This window comes from Solanum verrucosum, unplaced genomic scaffold (assembly GCF_900185275.1).
Source record: "Solanum verrucosum unplaced genomic scaffold, falcon-dt-bn FXZP01000177.1, whole genome shotgun sequence".
Taxonomy (NCBI): domain Eukaryota; kingdom Viridiplantae; phylum Streptophyta; class Magnoliopsida; order Solanales; family Solanaceae; genus Solanum; species Solanum verrucosum.
The window spans coordinates 972394-984694 of NW_026020401.1; the positions used below are offsets into that span (position 1 = coordinate 972394).

Sequence of the window (12301 nt, forward strand, 5' to 3'; positions counted from 1 at the left end):
CGAGGACGAAACATCATTTGTTTTGCTGCTGCGATTGTACTATGGATAGGGACGGGAAGAAGACGACAACCCAATCTGTACTGGACGCGTCCAAGGCGTGAATTCGACGTGTATTTCGCCGTTGCTTTCCGTCTATCTTGTTGACGCCGTCTCATCGTGAGCTACTGGAAACGTGTTCGATGTGCTGAGTATTGACGCCGTTTCGATTTTCTGAACGTTGGAGATAGGACGCCATTTGAAAACGTGAGGAATCTCCGTGTATCGCTGCCTCTGTTTCGTTGTTTGTGCGCTACTCATGAAGACGCCGTTTGGAATCTGGGTTCTTTTAGAATCGAAAATGGGCCGGGTCGACTGGGAATTGAGTGGCTGGGTCGGATATTGCTGGGATTGGTTTGGGTTGGGAAATGACTGAAGTTATGGGTTAAAGGTGTTGGGCCACTAATTGAGAGAGTGGGAGGCCCAAAACATTCTGAAAATTGAATTAAAGTTGGGGTAAACAATTGGCTAAACTTGCAATTAAATAATAGACAAAATGAACTTCAATTATAGCCAAATTGAATTAACAATTTAACCGAACGAGTTTAGTTGGTAATTTGGCTAAAAACTAGATAAGGTGAATTAATAAAAATTAATTAATGAGCTTCTTAATGTTAACGAAATGAAATAATCAACTTGATTATAAAGTAATTAATTTAAGTATAAACTAATTGACTCAAAATATAAACTACCCTTAATTAATTAAATATTTAATTAAAACTAAAATCTTTTTTTTGAGACTATTTTTGAACATTCATAAAATGTACTAATTATATAAAACATATATATTATTCAAAAAATTATAAAAATGACAAAATTAGTTTATACTAACTTAAAAAATATTTTGAATTTTATAAAGTCGGTTATTTTAAATCGTTGAAAACTGAAGGAGCTCGATGATTAATTCCTATGGTGGAAGGACAAAATTGGGTGTCAACAATATTTTTTATAGAACAATTATTTATTCAGTTTTAATAGATCATATATTCGTTTATGGTGTCTGTTTACTTATATAGCAGATGATTTAGTGTATACATTTTTAGCTTATACACAGGATTAAATCATCGGTTTTTATAAGTATAAAGTTTTTTGTTCACAATATAGGATGAAAATTGGACATGTCATCGGTACGATTGTAGCACAAGATTATATATAATTTATCTTGATTATGGGAACGGTATAGTTCCAACTTCTTGTGCTAGTGCATTTTGTATGTATTGAACGGGACCGAGTAGATATAGTTGTTTTAGATTGACTGACAAAAACATATTCTCTAAACTATCAAATGTACTTATATTTCTAATCCTGATATAACTATTATGATTTGTATATATTAATTATCGTTTTGATTTATTAAAGGTGAGATTCTAAGATTGGTCAATATGCATGATAGATTGGATGATAATAATATATATTGGTGAAATTATAAGTTAGTTGATGGAATCCATGTCTCGTTATAGAGATCGATTGATATGTTTTTTTGAGAAACTTATAGGTTTTCATCCTGTCAAACCTTGCAAGTGGATTTATGAATCCGACACATGAAATAAGTTAAGTAATGCTCTAAAGAAAATTAATCATTGAATTAAATTCGTCAGTAATTTAATTTATTGATTAGTATCTATAATCTTAACATGGGAAATTACATAAGTGTTTAATGGAGACTTTCGAAATATAAATAGAGAAGTACTGTCACTCCCCGAGTCTACACCTTGGACGTGGCCGGCACTCGAGAACCATTGCTAGTCCCCAAGCGAACCCTTGGCCTGACTCAATACTCAGCGGAAGACTTACTCAACAATATATGAACTCAAAAATAAAGATTTTCTCATATGTTTGCATTATTTGACCGGATTTGTATGCAACAAAAATTTTGTAAGTAAAATTCAAATCAAAATTTTCATATCCATTCAAACTGTCTTAGGTCCGCACCTAATGGACCTAAAAGCACATTGAGTGCAGTCTCGTGGGTGCGTAAAATGTGTAAACATGGCATGTTCGTCACTACCTTCACATTAATTTTCAATTTCAATTGACTATTCCAATGGCCGTATATACGTGATATGTCTATTTCATATCATCAGAAGCGTTGAAAAACTCTTAAATTCGACGTGAATTATCAATTTCATCATCAAATTATTGTATTGAAAGTCTTAAAAACATCTTTTTACTTAATGAACTTAAATACAAGTAAAATGACAAATAAAAATAAGAATTTATTTTTGAAACACTAAATAACTAAAAATGAATGGAAGAAAGTATTTAATAAGTATCACTACAAATAGTCAAAGATTAAAAATTTCAATATGTAAGCTTGTAAATTAATACATTCCCTTTTAGCTAGTAAGCAATTTTTTTTTTCTTTTCTTTTTTAGTGGATCGGAGTTGGGATTTTTGAGAATTGTGTACCAGAATAATTCAGAAATGTAATTCAGATACCCATTTTTGATGTGTAAACGTAATTGCCACACGAAACTAGACTATCCCTGATTGAGAGATGTCATCTTGTTTGGCCTAATTCATGTGTTTTGGTTTTGGTCAATAATTATATATTAATTTCTACCAAACTCAAATTTAGGCCAGGGCCGTGACAAGTTTGATCATTAGATTAAGGGTGTGTTTGGCATGGAGAAATGTTTTTGAATTTTCTCATTTTTTGTTGTTCAAAATTTATAGAAAATATTTGCTTGAAAACAAGTTTTGTAAGAAAAATATGAGGAAAATGATATCTTCTATGCAATTTTGATGATTAACAAAGTAAAATGAAATAGGTAAGTTAGCCTGGTTCACAGATGCACGATCTCAAGAAGTTGAATTCGTAGCAAGATCACTAATAAATAAAGAAAAGTGTGCAATAATCAAGGAATGAATGATAATTTTGTGATAAACTCAAGGAAACAAACATGTGTTGAATTGAAGAGTTGGAGGTCGACTACAACACAAAAGAATCAAAGAGCTTGATTTAAAGAATTAATGAATTACACTTCAAGTAGAACTCTAGATTAAAAGAGTTTGAATTATATTGATGAGGAGTTTGCACATGTGTTAACCGAAGAGCTGGAGTTCAACTACAATACAAAAAAATCAATAAGTTTGTTTTGAAGGAGTTTAAGAGCCCGTTTGGATTGACTTAAAAAAGTAACTTTTTAAAGTGCTATGAGTTATTTTAAAAATAAGTAGATATGTGTTTGGATAAAAGTTTTGCAGTTGAAGAAAAAGTTGTTGATATGTTTGGCATATGAGTGTTGTTAAACACTTTTTTTTTTAATCAAAAGGTCTGAAATATCCTTAAAACTGTTAACATAATAAAAAGTTGATTAATCTAAGGTTTTTATTTCTAAGATTATTTTTTTAAAAAAAAAAATTCAATTTCAATAACTTAATATTTAAGTTAATCTTAAATGTGCAACTTATTTTAAATTTCAAAAATATATAATTTAAATAGAACACATGAAAGAATTTGGGAATTGTTTAAAAGAATTAAGGGTAAAAAAGTAATATACTTGGTCAAAGTAGAATGACTTTTAGGTTTTTAAAAAAAAAGTAAGGGTCACCCTACTTTTAACTTTTGACTTATTTTAAGTTGTTCTTATAATTGTCAAACACTCTCACAAGTCAAAAACTGACTTTTAAGTTAGTTTGACCAACTTAAAAGTCCATCCAAACGGGCACTAAAGAGGCAAATACTTTAAATTGAAGGAGTGTTACTTAAATATAACTCTATGCCAAGAGATTTTGAGTCAATGTGGAGTTTGAAGTGAAGAACAACTCTAAATAGAAGACAAATCGTTCAGAATATTTGTGCACTTACTTAGCAAAAAGGGCAATTGAAAAATTGATTTCGTCAGTGCTACCAGTAGATTTAAGGAACACATGATCGAAAAATTTGGTCCTATTACAAAGTTGATGTATTAGAAGTTTTTCTTTGCGATTGAGTCTTGATGTAATCTTAGTTCAATGGGTTATAAACTAAACTAGGAGTGTTCAAGTTGGGATAACTCTAAGACTTGGGAACACATATCTTGAGAGATCGGTGTTTAAGTTTAGGAATCAGAGGTAGTTCCTAGAATTGCAAAAGTTGTAATCTGAATTCATAACTTGAAGTTTAGAAAATAGCGTTTGTAATTTTAAACTATTGAGGCTCAGAAATTTAGTGAGGTTAGAGTTAAATCATGTAGAGTACAGATCGTGTTTTCTTACACCTTTTGAGCTGAGCATTTTCCACGTAAAAATATTGTATTTTTTATTTATTGTTCTTACTGCTTTATTGGAACACGTTGGGTAACCTGTTTCACACTTGGCCAAAAGTTAAGTTAATTAAGTAACTAAATTACCTACATAGAATAACAAAATCCCTAATGAACGTAGATAAAATTAATTTTGTCCTTTCCATACCCTCTAACAAGAATATTTTTTAAAACAAGTAAAAAAATCACTTTTTTTTTAAAATTAAAATAAAATTTCTTCCACGCTACAACACACCATGAGAATAACTTTGAAAGAGGCGAATAGTTTGAATTGAAGGAGTCTTACTTAAATATAACTCTATGCCAAGAGATTTAAGTCAATGTGGAGTTTGAAGTGAAGAACAATTCTAAATAGAAGACGAATTGTTCAGAATATTTGTTCACTTACTTAGGAAAAAGGGCAATTGAAAAAATGATTTCGCAAGTGCTACCAGTAGATTTAAGGAATACATGATCGAAAAACCTAGTCCTATTACAGAGTTCATGTATTAGAAGTTTTTCTTTGCGATTGAGTCTTGATGTAATCTTAGTTCAATGGGTTATAAACTAAACTAGGAGTGTTGTCTTCAAGTTGGGATAAATCTAAGACTTGGGAACACATATCTTGAGTGGTCTGTGTTGAAGTTTAAGAATCAGAGTTAGTTCCTAGGATTGCAAAAGTTGTAATCTGAATTCATAACTTGAAGTTTAGAAAGTAGAGTTTGTAATCTTAAAACAGTCGAGGCTCAGAAATTTAGTGAAGTTAGAGTTAAATCATAAAGAGTACAGATCGTGTTTTCTTACACCTTTTGAGCTGAGCATTTCCACGTAAAAATATTGTGTTCTTTATTTATTACTCTTACTGCTTTGTTGAAACACGTTGGGTAACCTGCTTCACACTTTGCCAAAAGTTAAGTTAATTAAGTAACTAAATTACCTACATAGAATAACTAAATCCCTAATGAAAGTAGAGAAAATAAGTTTCAACATTATATTCGACATTAATTTTGTCCTTTCCATACCCTCCAACAAGAATATTTTTTAAAAATAAGTAAGAAATTCACTTTTTTTTTTAAAAAAAAATATTTTTCTTCCATGCTACACACCATGAAAATAACTTTGATCTAAAACCGTAGCGCAATTGTTAGAGTAGGGGAGGTCCCATGGATATAATATAACAAACCCAATATGAAGCCTTTACACAAATAACGAGGAACTAAGTGAAATCTATTAACACCCTTTCGTATGTATCATATTAACACCCTTTCGTATGTATCAATATAACGTTAAACATTTCAAATTGTTTGACGTTAGAGATAACTTAGAATCGATAATTCATTATCTAATGTAAATCACAACATTATAGATGTCTCTGGAAACTCTTATACATTATCAAAATATTTGCATCATTTCTTGAAATAGAGTTATCTGTTATTTTCTAACCGCAATGGCAATACTCTCTGTTTCATATTATTTGATTTTTATTGATGTGAAGCACTTTTTAAGAAATCTTTTATTAGAAAAGTGTATTTTATTAAACAAATTTTATTATTAATGATGCTTTGAAACTTTAAATTTGACTATTACAACTTTATGTAGTTATTTATTGATTTATTGAATAAACAAGTAAAAAATAAAAATCTTTATTTTTTAACCTAGGTGTTAAAGCAAAATGAAACGGAGGGAGTATATTTATGTAATTATGTACCACAAAAAAAAAAGCATTGAATTTAATAACCCAACTGCCAACTAATTCTCCCATTCTATAAAAACCCAAAAGGTGCCCAACACTTCAGGCAACATACATTTTTTTCTCTAATATTCTCTAAATATATACATCTCTTTTAAGAAATCAAAAAAAAAAAAAATATGGCTGGGAAAATTGCATGTTTTGTGGTTTTGTGCATGGTGATGGTTGCACCCTATGCATCGGAGGCGTTTAGCTGCGGTCAAGTTCAGGCCGGAGTGGTTAAGTGTCTCCCTTATTTGCAAAATCGCGGCCCTGTGGGACAGTGTTGTGATGTTGTTAAAGGTCTCCTGAATTCTGCTAAGACAACACAGGATCGTAGAACTACATGCTCTTGCCTTAAATCAGCTGCTTCTATTATAAAGGGCATTGATATGAGCAAAGCTGCTGGTCTCCCTGCTCTTTGTGGTGTCAAAAGTCCCTTCAAGATTAGCCTCTCCACTGACTGCACTAAGTACGTTCATTTTAATTTATTACTAACAATCTAAATGACTATTCAGTTTGATTGAACATGTAGTTTAACAAAGACTTTTGAAACATTTTGTCTAGAGGTTAGTATAAATGGTATATATGCTCTAGTTTTTTTACGGCAGGGGCATCAATGTTCTAAAAGTATGACGGAGGGTATCTGCATATCATTTACGATAGTTCAGGGGTATATTTATCCTTTTTTCCCTTTTAATTTTATTAAGGATAAAAATGAGAAGTTTAAAATGAATTGTTTCAGAGTAAAGAAGTATGATTTTAAGTACTTTAAAAAAAAACTATATTTTTGAAACTTGTAGTCTCGAATAAGCCTTAAACACTTACCTAACTATAAATTATCTTGATGAAGTTTTAAAGTTAATTAATTTTCATGTGGTATGTTTAAGACCACAAGATTAAAATGCATTTTAATATATTTGTTATAACTTTAATTTAAGATCACAAGATTAAAAAGTTATTTTCTTAAACTTTGTGCCAAAGTCGAACTAGACTACTCTTTTTTAAATGGAGAGAGTATTATTTTGAAATAAACTAATTAAAAAAATATGTCACATAAATAATTAAATCGAGGCTAAAGAAGTATGTCTTACATGTTTAGAATTGGTGTTATCTCGCATTGTTAAAATTAGATAATGGAGTAACACCAACAATAGTAAATTGGCACTTCAGAGAAGATTATTGTAAATATTACTAGTAAGTTTGTTGGTTAATGTTGATTTAATCTAATGTGCCAATGCAGGGTCCAGTGAGACCGATGAAAAATCGATTTATCGACGCATAAAATTGGTGTTAGACGTGCTATCATGGTGGCGAAGAATAAGATGCATATGGATCGAGTTTGATCCTGCTTAATTATGGGTTGTCTTGATGTCTTTTTTTTTTTTTTTTTTTGCGGTCATAGTGAAGTTGTAATAAAACTTTGGTGGTTGGTTGTTCTACCATTTAATCTTGGCTAAATGAAATTTCGAGCCAACTAAAAATATTTGTGTATGACTTTACCCTTAATTCAATGTCTCTTTCATAATTTCATTTTCTCTATTCTCTTACATATATAATATCCAACCGGTGGTGCCTCATTTGGTCCTTTGGAGACTTAAATCTTATTTGTAACTAAAACATGTAAGGATTAAATTTTAATTAAATTCTATCGCACCGCATGAAAAACTTTCTAATATCCCTCTACAACATTCAGTTTATAAGTATGGTCGACAACATACTCATTAATCAGATTCTACTAATTAATTAAGACACTGCTCCTTGATTAACAAAACTCTAAAGCCTAAGCTTTTAAAACATAGTGAAGGAGCATCTATGAAAATTCGAGTACAAAAGTTCAAGACATATATAGCTCGACTATACTAAATAATAATTTACTGGACAGTTGAAAACAACATAATCCAATTTCTTCGAAAAAAACGGAAGAGGATCCTCTTCAGTGATGATCTCTCCAGTTTTTTCCAGTGCTATTTCATATAGTTGATACGTGTCAATTTAATTTTTAATGGACCAAATTAATTTTCTTGACCAAATATCATTAACCATGGTTATTAGTAATTCTCTCTCCTCTCATTCCTTTCTCAATCAGCAAAGAAACACTTCTTCCCCCTCCAAAACTCTTCGAAAAACAGAGCAATCAAACAATTGAAAATTAAAATTACATCAGTATTTTAATGTTTTTACATTTACATATGACAACTAGGGAGAGTCTCAAAAGAGAAAGGCTGAAATGGAGTGATTAGCCTCAATTAAAGATTACAGTTATTCATACCATAAGAAAAGAAGACCCAAAAAATAAATGGAGAATTTCACCAGAAAAAAAAATATATGAAAAAATATTTTCCTACCCATTTTTCGTGCCCTTTCCAGATCCTTTAGTTGACTTTTACAGAAACTCTAAATTGAAAAAATTGATGTTACGAAGAAGACGACAGAGTTTTGTGGATCACCATTATGACCGAACCAAGCTTCAAAGAAGTAGTCTCATGGGTTGGATTTTTTAAATTTTAGAACCCAAGATCATTCTTTGAATTTTATCTTCTTTTATCACGGTGTGAAAATAATGGAAAGAAAAAGTGATTTGTTGTTAACAAAGCAAATTCTTTGCTAATTGAGAAAATGTTTGTTACAGAATTAAGTGAGAAAGAAAGAGATGAGAGAAGAGAGAGAAATAGAAATAGTAATAACCATGATTAATGATATTTGATCATGATTTAAAGACTGTTTTATTTAAATAAATATAGATCATTAGATTTTAGAATTGACAGATATCATTAAATTAAATATGCACTGGATCAACTGGAGAGGAGTCTCTTCTAAAAAAACACCAATTACCACACAACTCTCTGTTCACAATAAACTTATTATTTTAGTTAAAAAACAACAATGGTTACAAATGAATAAAAATCACAATTACAATTGAAAATAATCAAATTATTGAAACACACTTGATTTCATTAGTTCACCTTTCTGCAATCGACACGAATCTGGCCCTCATTTCCGGTCAATGGCTTGATATTACCCATCTTAATCATAGACTCAGCAAAATCTTTTGAAAAAGTCCTTAGATTCGTACTATAGGTTTTAACAAGTTCATCGGTCTCTCCTCCGCTAAACAATGCTTGATCAGAATGCAATAGCCCTTTCTTAGACACCAAGTTAGTGAAATATTTGGAGTCGAAAAGAGCAGGTGTAGGATCAAGGGAAGCAAGATTGGAATCACCACCACTACGCGGACAATTTGCTTGACGTTGACTTGCAAAAGTTGAGTCAATATTGTTAGTCTCACTGTAAATGCGATTCCTAAAGGTGGAACACTGAGCAAACCCTAGTGTGTGGCCACCGGAGAGAGCAACGAGGTCTTCTTCATCCAAACCTTGCTTCTTAAAGTTGTCGATAAGTGCAGGTAAGTCCATCAATGGAGTTGGAATGTCATTATCAGCAGTGGTTCTACTTGCTGTAGTCGAATCCCTTCTTCCTAGTTCCACTTCCCATGTTGGTCCATGTAACTGTGTCAATGTAACAAAATACTTATCAGTTTTATTCATACACTAAATTATGTTAGGGAAAAAAGGAGTAATACGCACAGCAACAACAGAGTCACGAGCTGCAACAGCCAAGATGTCTGCACAAGATACAACTGGACGTCCACAAACTTTATCAACCTCCAACTTAATTCTATCGATCACCTCAAATCCTCTGGCTGAATTGTTATTAGCACGAGAAGTCTTTTCACTATCAATTGTAGCCGTTTGATCAAGAAGAATTGAAGCGTCACAACCCTGCATTTATTACAATAATTAGTAACGACATCTCAAGCAATTACCAAAGTACCAAACATTAACTAGCTAGGAGAAAAAGAATCTCACATTAACAAAACAATCATGAAAATGTAATCGTAGCAAAGAGGCACCCATTCGCCTCTCTTGGCTGACTGCATCCTCAACAACCCTTCTAATGGTTGGTAAAGCTTGGGGACAAATATCATCATAGAAATCATCTGATAAATCCGAAAAAGCCGTGCGTGCTAAAGAAAATATGACTAACACATGAAGAAATACGAAGCTATAACTTGAAGCCATTTACAAAAAATAGTTTTTGAAGTTGTACACTTTGTTTGTTGTGTTTATGATTTTGTGATGATGAGAGTAAAATGAAGGCTGTATTTATAGGTAAAAATAATGTTGACTATAGTAACACGACAATGGTTCTAGGTTTAGCAACTCTCATAAGAATGAGCAACACTTTTGACAATTTCTAAAATGGTTAGTAATTTTTAATTTTTCTGGTCTACTATATTAATCCATGCACGAAATGTCAAGACTTGGTATTATCAATTGTTGCAGATTGATGATTAAAATTAAACCTATTGTATAGGTAACGTGTAGAATAACACCATGTCAATTTTGACTTGGTAAATAAATTGTGCGTGCTAAAACAAGAAAAAGTATTACTCCCTCCGTCCACTACTTTTAGTTGTTATGATTTCCTTTTTAAAAGTCAAACAGTAAGAATTTTGACTAATATTTTACGATGTATTTTTTCATCATATTGATATGCAAAAAATTGTAATTTATATATAGTACTTTTCATATAGTTTTTGAATATCTAAACTTTTTGTTTAAAATATTGAATTAATGTAATAATCTAATTTAACTTTAAAAATTAGTCAAATTAACTTTCAAAAAGCGCAACATGACAACTAAAATTGGACATAGTAGCTTGCAAGAACAAAATGAGTAAAGAAACAAGAACAATTTAGTGGACTATATCAACCAAAACAAAACCCTTCGAATATATATAATAACCAAAAAAGAAAACTATTAGATATTTTTATGTGTTATAGCAGATAATTTCTTCTTTTCGAAACTACAAATTTCAATTTTTATGAGAACTTACATGCAGATATGATTTGAATGACTAGATAGTATAAACATTTTTTTATATTAACAATATATATATATATATATATATATATGTATAATATAAACTGTTACTTATAAGATACTTACATTAATTCAATATTAATAAATTAATGGCCCATGGCCATAACGCGTCTTATTGGAAAATCTATTAAACAAAATATTGATGATGAGAAGATGCGTGATCAGTAGATCAACAACTACGATTAGAAAATTTCCTTTGTGCTGGCTTTAATTAATAGTATTATGGTTTCGCATGCATGTACATATATATATTTTTGATGATGATTTTATATTGAGACTGATCATGTGAACTGTAAGGGAAATTATTTTTCTCGTGTTTGAAAAAATTATTTTCTTAGACAAAAAGTTCGGATTGTTTTTTTACCATTCCGAATATTTGAGATAATGTTTAATTACTAACACAAAAATTTTAATATCTTACTTATTGTTTTTTTTTTTTTTTAAATTGATACTATTTATATTATTAAAAAAATTAAGATCATGTGCAAAATATTTAGTAGTAATACTTTTGGACAAATCTTTACCCAAAAGACACTCCTTCCATCTCAAGCTTCCTCAGTCTAGGGACCTTGGATCTGACAACTCGGCCCATTATATTAATGGGCCTTTAAATAGTTAGTCTGACAACTCTTTACGGGCCGGCCATATTTTTTGAAGGGGAATTTTCGTAATTAATCACTATAATAAATTTAAGGGAAAATTGTATATAATAGCAAACTATTAATTCAAATTAAATGCTATAAATATAGTTTGATTTAATTGTACCTCATAGCAAACTGTTGCTATTTCACCTCTCTCCTGGTGAATCTCGCTCGCCACTCTCGTTCTTTCCCTCGCCTCTTTTTTTTTTAAACAAACGCAAGTGTATAAAGTACGTTTGTGTTTGTATAAAGCGAGAGAAAATTATACATATACATATATTTTCGTTCCCCTCTCTCCCCTCTCCCAGATCTCGCTCGCCACTCTCCCAGATCTCGCTCTCTCACTCGCCTCTATCACTTTATACAAAAAATGCAAATTGTATAAAATGCGTTTGTGTTTGTATAAAGCAAGAGAAAATTGTATATATACATATATTTTCGTTCCCCTCTCTCCCCTCTCCCAGATCTCGCTCTCTCACTCGCCTCTCTCACTTTATACAAAAGTGCAAATGTATAAAATGCGTGAAAATTGTATATATACATCTATTTTCGTTCCCCTCTCTCAGATCTCGCTCGCCACTCTCCCAGATCTTGCTCGCTCACTCGCCTATCTCACTTTATACAATTGATCTTTTTGTATATGTATACCAAAGCAGATTATACAACTGCTTTCTTTTGTATATGTATAGCGAAATATACATATTTATGTTTGCTGTGGAGCGC

The 12301-nt window shown here is 31.1% G+C and overlaps 2 protein-coding genes across 2 annotated transcripts; one reads left to right on the forward strand and one right to left on the reverse strand.

The window, feature by feature from the left end:
- Nucleotides 1-6131: 6131 nt before the first annotated feature.
- On the forward strand, nt 6132-7347 carry LOC125839896 (non-specific lipid-transfer protein 2-like). The gene is made up of 2 exons (XM_049518870.1): nt 6132-6426; nt 7235-7347. Exons 1-2 carry the CDS (start codon nt 6132-6134, stop codon nt 7345-7347), a joined length of 408 nt encoding a protein of 135 aa, XP_049374827.1.
- Nucleotides 7348-8948: 1601 nt separating this feature from the next.
- Nucleotides 8949-10073, reverse strand: LOC125839952 (peroxidase 2-like). The gene is made up of 3 exons (XM_049518914.1): nt 9861-10073; nt 9579-9773; nt 8949-9500 (listed from the first exon to the last, which is right to left on the reverse strand). The coding sequence occupies exons 1-3, from the start codon at nt 10071-10073 to the stop codon at nt 8949-8951; spliced, it is 960 nt and encodes a 319-aa protein (XP_049374871.1).
- Nucleotides 10074-12301: the final 2228 nt, after the last annotated feature.